Genomic DNA, 16,309 nt, shown 5'->3' with positions numbered 1-16,309 from the left:
AATAATAATAATAGTTATTAGTTGAGTTTATATACCGCCCTATACCCGGAGGTCTCAGGGCGGTTCACAGAAAAGATCACAACATATATAATCAGAATGAAAACAACAACCCAAGAAACCTCACCCCCAAAAAAAACACCAGCCACATTTTAAAAGGTTATAGGATGTCAAACAGATCAACCAAAGGCCTGGTTAAAAAGGAACGTTTTTGCCTGGTGCCTAAAGGTATATAAAGAAGGCGCCCGGTGAACTTCTCTGGGGAGAGCATTCCACAGACAGGGAGCCACTGCAGAGAAGGCCCGTTCTTGAGCTGCAAACCCTCTGCACCTCTCAAGAAGGGCACACGAAGGAGGGCCTCAGAAGATGATCTCAGGGTCCGGGTTGGTTCATATGGAAAGAGGCAGTTTGTTGCACAAGAGGGTGCATAAACAGCCTGCTGGTAAGTCTGTGCAAAAAGTTTCTGCCAGCGCAACAGGTATGCCGGATTCATCGGTTGCACAACACTAAAAGTCACCTGTCCACTAGCGCACAAGACTTTGCACTAGAGAACATTGCAACAGTGCAAGGCCAACACTGGACACTGGCATCCACAGATGTTTGCCTTGGGCCTTCTTTCACAACAGACAGACCCCAAAATAACCAGCCAGCCGCCATCTTTATTTTTGACAACGCCTCTGTCATGGACTGGTTGGACACAGAGGAATGGTGGGAGGAACCAGCTGGGGAGCCACCAAGAGAAGGCGGCTCAGGACCCAGGGATGAGAGGAGAGAGGGAGAAGACTGGGGAAAGGAGGTGCCAGAAGATGAAGAGCTCACAGGGCTTAGTGAGCTGGGAGAGTCTGTAACAGAGAGCAGTCCAGATTCAGATGCAGAGACAGAAGCAAAGAAGCAGAGGTGAGTCAGGCTGCTGAAGAGTTGCAGGTGTCTCCCCTCCTGCTGCAACAATCTCCCCTCCCCTTGTCTCCCAGAACCAGAAGAGGAATGAAAAGGGCAGAGGAGAGGTTGGCTTCATGTCGGCGTAGTCTCTGATTGCTCAGGAAAAGCCCTGGAGAAGAGGCAGGGGCTTTCATTCTCGGCAACTGATTATGGAGGGGGACATGGGTGGCGCTGTGGTCTAAACCACTGAGCCTCTTGGGCTTGCCGATCGGAAAGTTGGTGGTTCAAATCCCCACGACAGAGTGAGCTCCCTTTACTCTGCCCCAGCTCCTGCCAACCTAGCAGTTCAAAAACATGTCAGTGCAAGTAGATAAACAGGTACCGCTGCAGTGGGAAGGTAAACAGCGTTTCCATGCATTCTGGTTTCCGTCACGGTGTTACGTTCTGCCAGAAGTGGTTTAGTCCTGCTGGCCACATGACCTGGAAAGCTGCCTGTGGTCAAACGCTGTCTCCCTCGACCTGAAAGCGAGATGAATGCCGCTACCCCATAGTCACCTTTGAATGGACTTAACTGTCCAGGGGTCCTTTGCCTTTTACCTTTACCTATCATGGAGGAGGGATGCGGGTGGCGCTGTGGGTTAAACCACAGAGCCTAGGACTTGCCGATCAGAAGGTCGGCGGTTCGAATCCCCACAAAGGGGTGAGCTCCCGTTGCTCGGTCCCACCTCCTGCCAACCTAGCAGTTTGAAAGCACGTCAAAGTGCAAGTAGATAAATAGGTACCACTCCAGCGGGAAGGTAAACGGCGTTTCCGTGCGCTGCTCTGGTTCGCCAGAAGCGGCTTAGTCATGCTGGCCACATGACCCGGAAGCTGTACGCCGGCTCCCTCGGCCAATAAAGCAAGATGAGCGCCGCAACCCCAGAGTCGGTCATGACGGGACCTAATGGTCAGGGGTCCCTTTACCTTATCATGGGGTAAGACCACCAGGAATGAGCTGCTCTGCCTATTAGGCCTGACACTCAACCAAGTATGTGGAGGTTGTGTTTCTGCTACTAAAGAGTCAACTCCATCTTTGAACTGCGAGATTACTGACGGGCGGCTCCTATGACAGATCTGTGACAGCCTCCCAGAAAGTGAATCAATGAATGCAAACTGCGGTGAGGAAAGCATGGCAGCCATCCCATATTCTTTTGACAGCTATGTTTTCCCCACCATGATGACCCAGAACTCAATTCAACTTCTGGGACATTGAAGGGAGGAAATCATGGCTGTCGCATGCAGGCAAGCTCCACTAAGGGCCCTAAGGGAGGGTTGACCATGGCAGGGTCCCATAGGATAGCATTATGCTGTGGGGCAGGGGCTGATCCTGCAACAACCTGATGTAGCTGAAGACACTTCGTGCCGTATTCTAAATACAGCAACAGGGAGCATGGGGCAGAGCTATTTCTGCTGTTGCTTCAGTTTTTAGGAACACATTAGCAAATTGGAAGAACAATTGTTATGTAACTAATAATCTACAAGCATGGATAGGCTTTTTTTATATATAAAAAAAGGTTGCCAGTTTTAAACGAGAAAATGGAAATGCTTTGATGTTCAATCCAAAAAGTGACCCACAATTCCAGACCATTAAAGTAGATTATTCTCCCCTAACAGCTAGATCAGGGGTCAGCAAAGTTTTTCAGCAGGCGGCCGGTCCACTGTCCCACAGACCTGGGGGGGGACGACGACTATATTTTAGGGGAGGGGGGAATGAGCGAATTCCTATGCCCCACAAATAACCCAGAGATGCATTTTAAATAAAAATACACATTCTACTCATGTAAAAACACCAGGCATGCCCCACAAATACCCAGAGATGCATTTTAAATAAAAGGATCCGTTCTACTCATATAAAAACACGCTGATTCCCGGACAGCCCACGGGACGGACTGAGAAGGCGATTGGGCGGATCTGGCCCCTGAGCCTTAATTTGCCTACCCATGAGCTAGATGATCAAATTTGACAGGCAATGTGGTGTAGTGGTTAGAGTGTTGGACAAAGGAGACCTGGGTTTGAGTCCCCACTTTAGCTACAACATGAACTGGGTAACCTGGGGCCAATCATAGTCTCCCTGCCTACCCCACCTCACAGGGCTGTTGTGAGGATAAATGATCAGGGATGAGGGGAGTTGCAGTCCAACATTTGAACGGCCACAGCCTCCCCATGCCTAGATTATGAATAACCACCAACCAGACAAACTGGAATGGCAACAAAACCTGGGATTCCATTGTTAGATCCGAAGAGATGAGCATTTTCGCACCATCCATTTTTGCAAGGATTCTGGGTTTACTGCAAGCTCTAAATCTCCCTTATGAATCGTGTGTGTGTGTGTGTGTGTGTGTGTGTGTGTGTGTCCACTTCTGGTTCCCTTCGCTGACGGTTTCCCTAGACAAATTCCTTTTTCTTTTATTGGAACTTTCCATGCTTGATCTGGAGCCAAATGACATTCCTTGGGCTTTTTGTGTGTGAGAGCCAAATCTGTGCAGCTGATTAATTTTTTTTAAATTTTTTTTAAGCACCTCGGCATTGTTGTTTTTATTTGAAACATGTTCTCATCAGGAAGAACTTTCTGACAGTAAGAGCTGTTCAACAGTGGAACAGCCTACCTCAGATGGACTCTCCTTCGCAGGATTTTTTTGGATGGTCATATGTCAAGGATTCTTCAGCTGTGAGTCTGCCTTTTAGGTGCTTGGACTCGATGACCCTTGTGGATCTCTTCCAACCATACAATTCTGTGATTTTATGATTCTAGCGAAGAGCACCCCAGGACATCTTGAGTGCTCTATAATTAGAGTTGAGCTGAAATTTCTTAGATGGCATTTTTCTGAGAGCATTTCTGGTGTTTTTCTTGTTTTCATCCCCTTAAAAAAGGCCACTTTGAGATGTATAAATCAGAATCAGACGCATGTGGGAAATCTAAAGAGAAGGAAGGTACTTTCTACCATATGTGGTGGACATGCAAAATGGCTAAGGGCTTCTGGGAGATGATATACAGTGGTACCTCAGGTTACATACGCTTCAGGTTACATACGCTTCAGGTTACAGACTCCACTAACCCAGAAATAGTACCTTGGGTTAAGAACTTTGCTTCAGGATGAGAACAGAAATCGTGCTCTGGTGGCGCGGCGGCAGCAGGAGGCCCCATTAGCTACAGTGGTGCTTCAGGTTAAGAACAGTTTCAGGTTAAGAATGGACCTCCGGAACGAATTAAGTACTTAACCCGAGGTACCGCTGTACAATGAGATGAAAAAAATGTTCAGAAGGTCCTTTGTTAAAAGACTAGAAGCCTTTCTCATAGGAATATCCAATTTGGAAGTTCCTAGAGACCAGAAAATGGAATATTTAGAATATGCAGCAGTAAAGGATAAACAAACTGAACCATGGAAGGTGAAGGGAGGGAAGTTGATATTAAATATATTGTGACTGCGAAGGCGGAAAACTTGTAAAACTGAAAATCATAAAAGAAATTAGAAAGAAAAGAAAAAGAAGGCCACTTTGCAGGATTTTATTTGCAAAGCTGCAACTTCCTTGCAAATATTTTCCACTATTTTGGAGGGGTGGGTGACTGCCTCTCTCCCCACTATGCTCCAGAATTATCTTAAGTCCAGGGCATTGGAAAAAATGTAAATTGGTGTCCAGGCTGCCAAGATATTTGTTGCAACTGCCACTATCAACAGAATTAAAACAAAGTATAAGACCATTGTTTATGTATGCCATCATGGCAGCTAGAACAACAGTGGCAAGAAACTGGAAAAATGAAACACTACCAACAATAACAGTGGCAGACCCTCATGATAGAGTACCTACAACTAGCAAAACTGACGGGAAGAGTCAGAGGAGTTTCAAACCAGAAAGTATATGGAGAATGGAAAGTATTTAAGGAATATCTAAAATTGTATTGTACAAACAACAATATACTTGCAGAACTAGATTGATACTTGTAAGCAAAAAGTATATTAGATATCTTATCGGACTATACAAAAATAATATGGACTTATATAAATCTGTGCGAGAAAACATGGACAATATGAGCAGTATAATGAGAATGATTGGAAGTTTTACGTTCATAACTTTTTATTTAATTGTAATACACTGTATTTTATTTTATTTTTTCCCTTTCTTTCCTCGCTTTTCCTTTGTATGACTTGTTATCTATGTATATATGTTTATGTGTTAAACTAATAAAGATGATATAAAAAAGGAAAAGATGTAAATTGATGTCCAGGCTGCCAAGATAGTTGTTGCTGCTGCCACTTGAAGCAACAGAAATGGAAAAAGAGAAGGGGGGAACTTCAGGGAGAAGTGAAAAAGTTGTGCCACTGCGAAGAGGCAGTCCGTACCCATCTCCAAGAAATCGTTGGAGAATTTCATCTTCTGGAGAACCTCAGAGACATGTTCCCACCAATTTCTCTGCTCACGAATAGCTACAAATCCCAAAATTCCCTGGGAAGAGGAATTGACCGTTAAGCCACTCTGGAATTGTAGCTCATAATCAACATTTTTCCGATGAAAATAGGGACATCCTATTCTTTCACCATCATTTTACTATTTATACCCCATCCATCTGACTGGGTTGCCCCCCTGAGACTCTGGGCAGCTTACAATATATATATATTTGCCTAAGGACAAAGTGTTGCCTTTTGGAAATCCCCACCCACTCGCCAACGCCAATTCCACCTTTGAAATCCTGGTAATGCGGAAATGACTGGCAGAATCCGAGACCAGGGAGAAGACTCAGTGGAAGAAGATTGGGGGGAATTTAAAACCTATTTGCAGAAATATTGTAAAATTTCTGAATGTTGATGACATTGAAATGAAATGCTGGGGTTCTAGCAATAAGGTAAAATTTAAGATTAAACCAACAACAGATAAATTAATGGGCTATGAATTTGCTGAACCAACTTTTAAAAGGGATACAAGAACGGGGGACGTGAGGAAGTCAGGAAAATATGTGAATTTAAGATATAAAACTAAGAAAGAGGGAATTTTTGTGTTTTTCCTATATGTGTTTTTTTCTTTTTATTATTAGTTTTTAATGTTTGTATTTTTGTGCTTAATGTTTGTATTGTTGTATTTTGTAGTATGTATTTGGTGTCTCTATATTTTTCTTGTCTTTGTCCCTGTATTTTTTCTTTTATACTTTGCATTGTTAAAACTTAATAAAAAACTTTTTTTAAAAAAAAAATGAAATCCTGGTAATGTCCTGGAAAATCCGGACATATGTCAGCCCTAAGATAGCAACCTTACAATGCAAGGATTCATTGTACATAAGGAACGAGGTAAGGCAATCTATGTGCCTTGGACACACACCCGTTCCAAACTGCCACATGGCTGTGTCCAAACAGATGAGTCATCTGTCTTAACGCTTTCAGAAGCTGCCAAGGCGTTTTGAGATTGGTGACACTCTCAAAAGGGAAAGCCACGCACAATTGCATCAGGACAATACAGTTGATGCAACCATTGCTTCCTGTAATTGTCCCCAGCAGCTTGCAACGGAGACAATCAGTGGACGATAAAGGTTTGCCAGCCATTGACCATCGTTCATCTCCAGGCATGTCCAACAGGTAGATCACTGGACGTCTGTGGTAGATCATTGGCTCCCCCAAAGAAGCTGAACAACTGTGGCTCCCCTTAAAAAAGCTCAACATTTTACCTCCTGCCTGAAAAAACTCAACAACCTGAACCCCAAAAAAGGGACGCAGGTGGCGCTGTGGTCTAACCCACTGAGCCTTTGGGGCTTGCCAGTCAGAAGGTCGGTGGTTCAAATCCCTGCAATGCAGTGAGCTCCCATTGCTCTGTCCCAGCTCCTGCCAACCTAGCAGTTCGAAAGCACGCCAATGCAAGTAAATAAATAGGTACCACTGTGGCGGGAAGGTAAATGGTGTTTCCATGTGTTCTGTTGCGCCAAAAGCGGTTTCGTCATGTTGGCCCCATGATCCAGAAAGCTGTCTGTGGACAAGTGCTGGCTCCCTTGGCTTGAAACCCAGATGAGCGCCACAACCCCATAGTCACCTTTGACTGGACGTAACTATCCAGGGGTCCTTTACCTTTACCAGACATCCCACTGCTAAGTTGTGACATGCCACACCATGCATCCCACTATCTAAGAAGCAAACCTGCAATATCTGAATATGCAATTCAGTGTTGGCATAGTTTGTTGTCTTAGCTGTACAGTGGTACCTCTGGATGCGAATGGGATCCGTTCCGGAGCCCCATTCACATCCTGAAAGGAACATAAGACACGTCTGCACATGTGCGGGTCGTGTTTCGCCACTTGCACACAAGTGCGTGATGTCATTTTGAGCGTTTGCACATGCATGAGCGGCGAAACCTGGAAGTAACCCGTTTTGTTACTTCCGGGCTGCCGCGGAGCGCAACCTGAAAATGTTCAACCTCAAAATAAATGTTGGAAATGTAATGAGACTGAAGGCACATTCGTTCACCTTTGGTGGACATGCCCAAAGATTAGGACATTCTGGGAGATGATTTATAATGAAATGAAAAAGGTATTTAAATATACCTTTCTGAAGAAACCAGAGGCCTTTCTCCTGGGCATGGTCGGCCAACTGGTGCCAAAGAAGGATAGAACTTTTTTTATGTATGCTACAACAGCAGCAAGAATACTCATCGCGAAGTATTGGAAGACACAAGACTTACCCACCCGGGAAGAATGGCAGATGAAGTTGATGGACTATATGGAATTGGCGGAAATGACTGGCAGAATCCGAGACGTGGAAGAAGATTGGAAAAAGTTTAAATACTATTTACAGAAATACTGTAAAATTAAAGAATGTTAGAAAAATGTTGGAATGACGTTATATGGCTTCAGTAGAAATGTTATAAGGAATTAAGTATAAATAGATTAATAGAGAATTAAAGGGAAAAATAGGGTTAAAATCTGTTATGATAATTATAGGATGGAAAGCAGAGGAAGATGGAAAGGAATTGCTGAAACAACTAAATAGAAGTGGAATACGAAAAGGGAGGTGTGAGGAGGTCATGGAAATAAGTGAATGAAAGATGGAACTTATCTGATGTGTTTTAAATTGTTTCTGTCTTGTTTTTTTAGTTTAAATCATTTTTGTTTTGTTTTCTTAGTTTAAATTGTTTTTGTTAGTTTAGTGTTAGGTATTGTTTTTGTATTGTATTGTTTATTTTCTTTTCTTATGTATGTTCAATTTGTTGGAAAGTAATAAATATTATTTTTTTTAAAAAAAAATGCTCAACCAACCTGAAGCGTATTCATCCCGAGGTATGACTGTATTTACTGATTTGTGGATAGTTGATGGATTGACTATCTCCTATTTGGGCAGTTGGGGGCGCTAGACTGGATGACCTTTCATTTATTTATTTCATGCAACACTGAAGCACAATATTAGAAACTGTTTAAAACAACGATGCAACCTTAGAATCACAGAACTGTACAGCTGGAAGGGACCCCAAGGGTCATCTAGTCGAACCCCCTGCCAAGCAGGAACAGAATAGCTGTCCCATACAGGGATCGAACCTGCAACCTTGGTGTTATCAGGACCACGCTCTAACCAACTGAGCTTGATTGTACAAAAAACCTATTAAAGTGGTTCATAAAGAAAATGGAACGATACTGTTGTCAGTTTAAAAAACACAGTTAAAAACAACTATTTGAAGCATATACAGTGGTACCTCAGGTGACATATGCTTCAGGTTACATATGCTTCAGGATGAGAACAGAAATTGTGCTCCGGCGGCGTGGTGGCAGCAGGAGACTCCATTAGCTAAAGTGGTGCTTCAGGTTAAGAACAGTTTCAGGTTAAGAACGGAACGAATTAAGTACTTAACCTGAGGTACCACTGTATTTTTTTCAAAGGCAGCAAACCAAAACCAGATTGAAACATACACCAGCATTCTACATGTCTGGGTAGCTAAACTGAAATGATTTTAGCAGGCATTGAAGGTAGGATAGTGAAGGCCCCTGCCTGGTGTCAATAAGAAGGGAGTTCTGAAGTGCAGGTAAAGGTAAAGGGACCCCTGACCATTAGGTGCAGTCGTGGCCGACTCTGGGGTTGTGGCACTCGTCTCGCTTTATTGGCCAAGGGAGCCGGTATACAGCTTCCGGGTCATGTGGCCAGCATGACTAAGACGCTTCTGGCGAACCAGAGCAGCTCACGGAAACGGTGTTTACCTTCCCACCGGAGTGGTACCTATTTATCTACTTGCACTCTGACATGCTTTCGAACTGCTAGGTTGGCAGGAGCAGAGACCGAGCAATGGGAGCTCACCCCGTCGTGGGGATTCGAACCACCGACCTTCTGATCGGCAAGCCCTAGGCTCTGTGATTTAACCCACAGTACCACCCGCGCCCCATGAAGTGCAGGTGCTTCCGTACTAAAAGTCTGATTTCTTACAATGCGGCACTTGCAACAGTGTCTGTTCGACAGATGAAAGCAGTTACGTGGGCATATATGGGAAAAGGCGATCTCTCAGGTCAACTGGTCCGAAGTTGTTAAGGGCTTTATGTGCTAATGGTAACATATTGAACTCGGGCTGGTGGCAAGTCGGCAGTCAGCAGTGATCTCTGAGCGCAGGTGTTATATCTCACTCCTGTCAGCAGTTGCGCTGCAGTGCTCTGCACCAACTGCAGCTACTGGATCAAGCTGAAGGGAAGCTGTTTTTGAAGCCTTCCTGCTGTGCTCTTAGAATAAATAGGACAGAGTAGCCATAAAAGTAGGAGGAGACTCTTGAGAGTCCCATGGACTGCAAGAAGATCAAACCTCTCCATTCTGAAGGAAATCAGCCCTGAGTGCTCACTGGAAGGACAGATTGTGAAGCTGAGGCTCCAATACTTTGGCCACCTCATGAGAAGAGAAGACTCCCTGGAAAAGACCCTGATGTTGGGAAAGAGAAGGAGAAGGGGACGACAGAGGACGAGATGGTTGGACAGTGTTCTCGAAGCTACCAGCATGAGTTTGACCAAACTGCAGGAGGCAATGGAAGACAGGAGGGCCTGGCGTGCTCTGGTCCAGGGGGTCACGAAGAGTCGGGCACGACTAAACAACAACAAGCCATCAAAGGCCCTTTAGGACAACACAGGCATAGTGGGGAAATTCCTTCGGTTGTCTGAAGTCTCTGTCCAGGTTCTCCACCTGCCAGTGTAGCCTTGTGTATTCTTGGGTGAGATCACCTTGTTTGCTCTGGGCTCTGTTCTCAAGGGCCCAAGCTACATCATCCTTTCAAACACAAAAAGCAGACGTTTCAAAAAGCTGTGGAACAGAACGCTAACATCAATTCAGTTCTTTTCTTTTTTTTAAAGGCCCCACTGTGGATATTTTCGTGGGGGTCGGGGCATCATCTTTCAAATGCAAAGAAGATTCAGAGCCACGAATTCTTGGCTGGCTGGATAGCACAGGAATGTGGAGAACGTTGTGTCAAGGCTGTGCAGAGCTTGCATCCACCTGGAGCTGGCACCAGAATCTCTGGGGCACAGCTAGGTCAGACTTGCGGTTGTTATATCACAACCCAGGGGTTGCCAATCAGACCCTTCAGGTGTCCCCTTTTTCCTGGTAAAGTCCCAAATTTACAGAAGCCGTCCCGGTTTCTGATTTGACCCCGGAATGTCCCACTTCTCCTTAGGATGTCCCTTCCATCGGAGAAATATTGGAGGGTATGGAGTTATGCAACCCCCGAACCATCTGAAGGCAGCCCTGTATACGGAAGTATTTTCGATTTTTATACATGTTTCAATAGACTGTAATTTAGACTAACCACCGTTCTTGTGTTAGACATACTAGAAACTGTGATTAGTTGAAATGAGGAAGTGGGTGTTTCCCATCTCCACCTCGTTTTTGTGTGGGATTAAGGCAGGCATAGGCAAACTCGGCCCTCCAGATGTTTTGGGACTACAACTCCCATCATCCCTAGCTAACAGGACCAGTGGTCAGGGATGATGGGGGTTGTAGTCCCAAAACATCTGGAGGGCCAAGTTTGCCTATGCCTGGATTAAGGGATGAGAGCCCTTACATCTAGGGTTCAAGCAGGTTCGTTCCTCTAATGCTAAATGATGGCTTAACATTTTATCCAAACCAGGCCTAAGACGTTCATGAGAAAACACAACCCTTACAGAAAGGAGCAACATACACAGCAAGCTATGAAAAGCTCTGTTTTGCAAGCTCTGTTTAATAGGTGCCTTTCAGCATTGTCAAATTAAGAACCAAATCAATGAAAAAGATTGAAAACCTTGATAAAAGTACCTGAGGAGGAGTTGGACATTAACCCGGATGAAAGGTGTTGTGAAACATTGTGGAGGTGAACTGTGTAAAATATTCCATTTTACTGTTGCATGACCGAGAGAGGCAGAATATTGGATAGGACTGTACAAAGAGGGATTGGCACGGTTTTCAATATTATTAATTGATTGATTGATTGATTGATTGATTGATTAAATTTGTATATTGCCCTATAGCCACAGGTACCGGGGGCTGTTCACAACATAAAATCACAATATAAAAACACAAAATGCATATTAAAAAGAAAAACAAGGGCAACCCAATATTACACACACACACCCAACACATTTTAAAATGGCATTGGATGTCAATCAGCCACAGGCCTGGTTGAAGAGGAATATTTTTGCCTGGTGTCTAATGAAGGTGCCAGGTAAACTTCCCTGGGGAGATCATTCCACAGATGGGGAGCCACTGCAGAGAAGGCCCTGTTCTCGTGTTGCCACCCTCCAGACCTCAGAAGATGATATCAGGGTTCATATGGAAAGAGGTCTTTGAGGTATTGCAGTGCTGAGCTGTTCAGTAGGCCCCATCAAGTTCTAAGGCAGGGATAGCCAAGGGGGTGCTCTCTAGGTGTTGTTGACTACAGCTCCCATCATCCCTAGATAGCACTGCCAAGGGTTAGGGATGCTGATAGCGGCAGTCCAGCAACACTGGAGAGCTCCACGTTGACTGTCCCTGTGCCAAGGTCTCAATCATGGGTGGGAGAGGATGTTGGGGGAGGTGTCTGCTTTGAAATCCATATCAAAACATCGCAGTTGGACATCTAAACCATTAATTCTCCGGTAAGCCATGGAAATGGAACTGCATTTTGTTTGTTATTCTTCAGGATCAGATATTTCAGGAGGTTAATCACTAACTCTCTTATCTAAACAATCTACAAGCGCCTTCAGTATTTATGAAGATGAAGTTCTGCTTCCACTAGTTTCAGCCAGCAGGGCAGAATATGTTAACAGCAGGCCTTTGAACCTTGAATTGTGCCTCCCCCAATCTTAAATCTCTCTCTTTCGCACATGTAGAAGCACACATCTGCAACCACACCCTAATTTAAACCTCGATCAGAATCCCGTTCACACACATCCCCGCTGATATCTAAACTGTTGGCCCTCTATGTAGTAGTAATGGCTAGAAGAACAACGGCTTGTCCGAATCAACCGAGACCACAAACTGAAGCCTACTGACACAGTAGCCCCAATGAATTCAGTGGGGATTATTCGAGACTAGGGGTGAAATTTGATTTGATTCTCATTTTAATGCAAACCAGCCTAACCTACGATTTTCAAAACAACGCAGACACCATTCTTTGAAATTTGTGCTTCTCCAGATTTGGCACCACAATTTTCCAACTAAGTAATGGGTACAAAAATGCACAAGTCGGGGAAGTGTTCACTGAAGCGAAAATAGCATACAAAAAAGTGGATTATGTTTGGGGAAATTGCTTGTGAAAACATGTATGTTAAAGGGGAGATGTTAAATGCTAAGGAATTTTCCTGAGGACTTGGGGGCGAGGGGAATGCTGATGGAGAGAACCAAACTAAAGATTGTAAAAATATAGAAAACGAGAGAAACTGAAATTATTACTTTAAAACATATTTATAGCCCACCTTTCTCCTATGCTGGGATTCAAAGCGGCTGACAATATTTAAGAGCAACATTATAAAATGCAAGGTAGCAGAAACTAGTTAAAAACAATAATTAAAATACGTCAAAGCTCATTTCGAAGCAGCAATTAACATAGTTTGGCCCGACAGCAGCCCAGTTGACAGCATCGTCTTCACCTTCGTGAATAGGAAGGTCTTAGGCTGTCAGTGGGAGAACTGACAAATTCATCCTGTCATCATTGTCCTCCCAGTTTAGGGCTCTTTAATACTTCCATTTGCCCTGTTGTTTTCCCCTGGGCAAACCTGCAGTTTAGCACTGAATCAGAACAAATAGCAATCGGGTTTTCTGGGGGAAAGCAATGGGTAAAGTCAAAACCACTCAGACCCATGCCTAAAGAGCATGGGGCAATAAGAAATGTGGAGTCCTAAATGTGCCTATAATTACAGTCCCTCGCCAAGTTCACGGCTGAGGCGTCATCTGAAGCCAGAGACTTGATCACCCTTAGCCATTATGTTCAAGTTGTGGATGCTGGATCACATTGCTTATGAGAGAAAAACTTGGTTACCCAAGAGGAAATAAACATTGTTTCTAGTGCTGTCTTCAGGAAACACCAGTTTTAATTCCAAGAAGTACAACACACACAGTACGGTGGTACCTCAGGTTAAGAACTTAATTCATTCTGGAAGTCCGTTCTTAACCTGAAACTGTTCTTAACCTGAGGTACCACTTTAGCTAATGGGGCCTCCCGCTGCCACCGCACTGCTGCCACACAATTTCTGTCCTCATCCTGAAGCCAGGTTCTTAATCCGAGGTACCTATTCCTGGGTTAGTGGAGGCCGTAACCTGAAGCGTCTGTAACCTGAAGTGTCTGTAACCCGAGGTACCACTGTATTATTGAACTGCTATACCTGGGGGATCAATGCATAACTAGCCCCACATCTTTGCAGTTATAGCATTTCATTCAGCAATAAATCTATTACAATGACTATTATTAATTATTATTATTATTTTACAGGGGAACAAGAAAGAAACCCCTAGAAAAGATCATACGTTCTTGCAAGCTCAATCTTTTCAAGTCATGTAACAGGATGAGATTAACAGAAACACTTTAACCTGTCCCAAACTGGCAATTTGTCAATTGTCTCTCACATAGGAAATAATTCGGGGAGGGGTTCTTTTCACACGCCACCTTTTGGCGTGTTTCTCTTTTTAACTAGCTGTCAAAATTGCCACTCAAAGGTGAGCTGAGGACACGGCTGTTTTAAGCAGCCGGATTAGATTAGGAGCACAGCCAAGCACAGAAAAAGGATTTGGCAGAAACACAGAACGCCAGGCTGACCATCTCTCCCAAAGGTACGTACAAGGAGGAACCGGTCACTAATTCTTTTGAGATGCAACATCGCTGAACTCACATGCACATTTTGAACGGCTACTTGCAGTTTTGCAACCAGGCAGGTGGCAATTCTAGTTACACAACCCAAGGCGACGCACACACAAAGCAGCACCGTTGAATAAACAGGTACAATCCAGCTGCCCTCCTGATGATGGTTCCTTAATCCGGTGTCTTCAAACCCTCTAACTCTGAAGTAGTTTCACCGACGTCATTGGGATTACCCGCACAGAAAGAGGTTTGCTAACACAGACTTTCAGGGATGAAATTACATGGAGAGAGAGAGACGCATAGGAAATTGTCGCTTGCACAAGAAGACTAAACAGTGCCCCTTAAGTTCATCCACTTATACCAGAGGTAGGCAAACTAAGGCCCAGGGGCCGGATCTGGCCCAATCGCCTTCTAAATCCGGCCCATGGACAGTCCGGGAATCGGCGTGTTTTTACATGAGTAGAATGTGTGCTTTTATTTTAAATGCATCTCTGGGTTATTTGTGGGGCATAGGAATTTGTTCTCCCCCTCCAAAAAAAAAAAAATAGAGTCCAGCCCCTCACATGGTCTGAGGTACGGTTGACCGGCCCACGGCTAAAAAAAGGTTGCTGACCCCTGACTTACACAGAAACAAAATGTTCACAAAGCACATGAGACGACAACAACAACACCCCAAGAAATCTGTTCATTTTTACCACTAGGATGTTTTTCCTGGTCTGAGCGAAGGTAAATGAGAGTAAACATGTGGTTATAAGAATTGCCCCATGGATCTGGGGAAGTACATGGTTTTTTTCTGACACCACACCCTTTATTCGGTTCTTAGACTATTTTACTACCCTGAGATACAGTGGAACAAAGTTCGGGGCTAAAAGAAAAACGACACCTAAAAACAGTTTTGTTAAGTTTTGTTTAAGGTTTGGATTCGGGCGAATATCCCACTTCTCTGTCACAGTCTCTTTGTACAATCAAACAATGAGCTATAAATCTCAGTGTTACTTGAAGCTCCAAGGCATGTATTTGATCCTTAAAATTGACTGTGGGGTTAGAACTTCAGTTTTACATCAAATGATTTGGGGGGCGGGGCTGAAATGCAACAAAATAGTACATAAATTCTGAAGAAAATTCTAAAGAAATCACCCAAACCCACAATTACAGAAATATTGCTCCTTCTTCCAAGATAACCCTGCCACAAATGTGACAACAACTTCAGCATTCACTTTTACAGTTTCCCCCGCCTTCTAAAGTTTTATTACTCTGTGGGTTTTTATTTTTATTTAAAATAGCACTGTTTACACCATTTTGTTCAGAGGTTGTATATACGCAGTCAGACTGCCGGGCTCTGATTGAATGGCTTGCTTCCAAAGTGTACGTTTTTTAAAAAAATATAGTTTAGAGTACAGCAAATAAAACAAAACTCTGCTGTTTACCTCTCTCTAAGTCACAGCATTCCCAACTCAAGATTCCTTGGTCCCCCTCTTTTGTTCCTCACCTCCCTGACTTTGTACACAATTTTGAGCAGGCAGGCTCCAGTCCCCCCCCCTCACTGCCCCCTCCTGTCCTTATCTGGAGTCTTCTGTTGCCAAATTAAGAGAAATAAATGCATAATTTCCCCCACCTTGTACAGAGGGCCATTGAGAACGTTTCTGTTTTCCAAAGCTCCGGTGTCTTCCTTTTCCTCCATGCTCTCTTGATTTTAAAAGCTTGGATTTCCAGTGTAAACATCAAAGTGGGCCCCCCAGGAGACAAAAAAGGGCTTCTCCAGCCGAGTAGGACAGCTGAACTGAGCTACTTCTGTTAAGTAGCTCAGAGGGTTGTTGTGGTGGTTTCTTTCCCTCCTCCTAAAGTCCTCTTGGTCTAATCCTAGATTTTCAAATCACGCTTCATAGGTTTGTTAAGGAGCACGCAACATGTGAGCAGGGGAGAGCATGTATTGAGTAAGGTGGATTGATCTTGTTGCCTGCACAAACCCCTCTCTGATCTTATTCTGCAGACTGGCATTTTAAAAAACAAAACAACAATAAAAATCAGATTCTGTTTTTTCCCCTGGAGGGCAACTTCCCAAATCAGAAGTAATTCAACAGGTTAGCTCCTCCTCTCTGCTCTCAGAGCTATTCTAGATTATATAGATATATGGTCTAGGATAATAAAAAAA

The 16,309-nt window shown here is 44.0% G+C and overlaps 1 protein-coding gene across 1 annotated transcript in view; it reads right to left on the bottom strand.

Annotated features, from left to right (window-relative positions):
* The window catches only part of PDE8A (phosphodiesterase 8A), a 182,111-nt gene extending 166,002 nt beyond the window's left edge, over nt 1–16,109 (bottom strand). The window contains exon 1 of the mRNA XM_082198425.1: nt 15,773–16,109. Coding sequence (XP_082054551.1) covers nt 15,773–15,838 — 66 coding nt within the window. The 5' untranslated portion in view covers nt 15,839–16,109. The remainder of the gene's footprint in view (nt 1–15,772) is intronic.
* Between the last annotated feature and the right edge of the window lie 200 nt (nt 16,110–16,309).

The sequence above is a fragment of the Podarcis vaucheri genome, assembly GCF_965113315.1.
Source record: "Podarcis vaucheri genome assembly, chromosome: 14".
NCBI lineage: Eukaryota > Metazoa > Chordata > Lepidosauria > Squamata > Lacertidae > Podarcis > Podarcis vaucheri.
The sequence above is the reverse complement of the archived record's forward strand: the minus strand, read 5'-3'. Positions and strand labels throughout refer to the sequence as shown.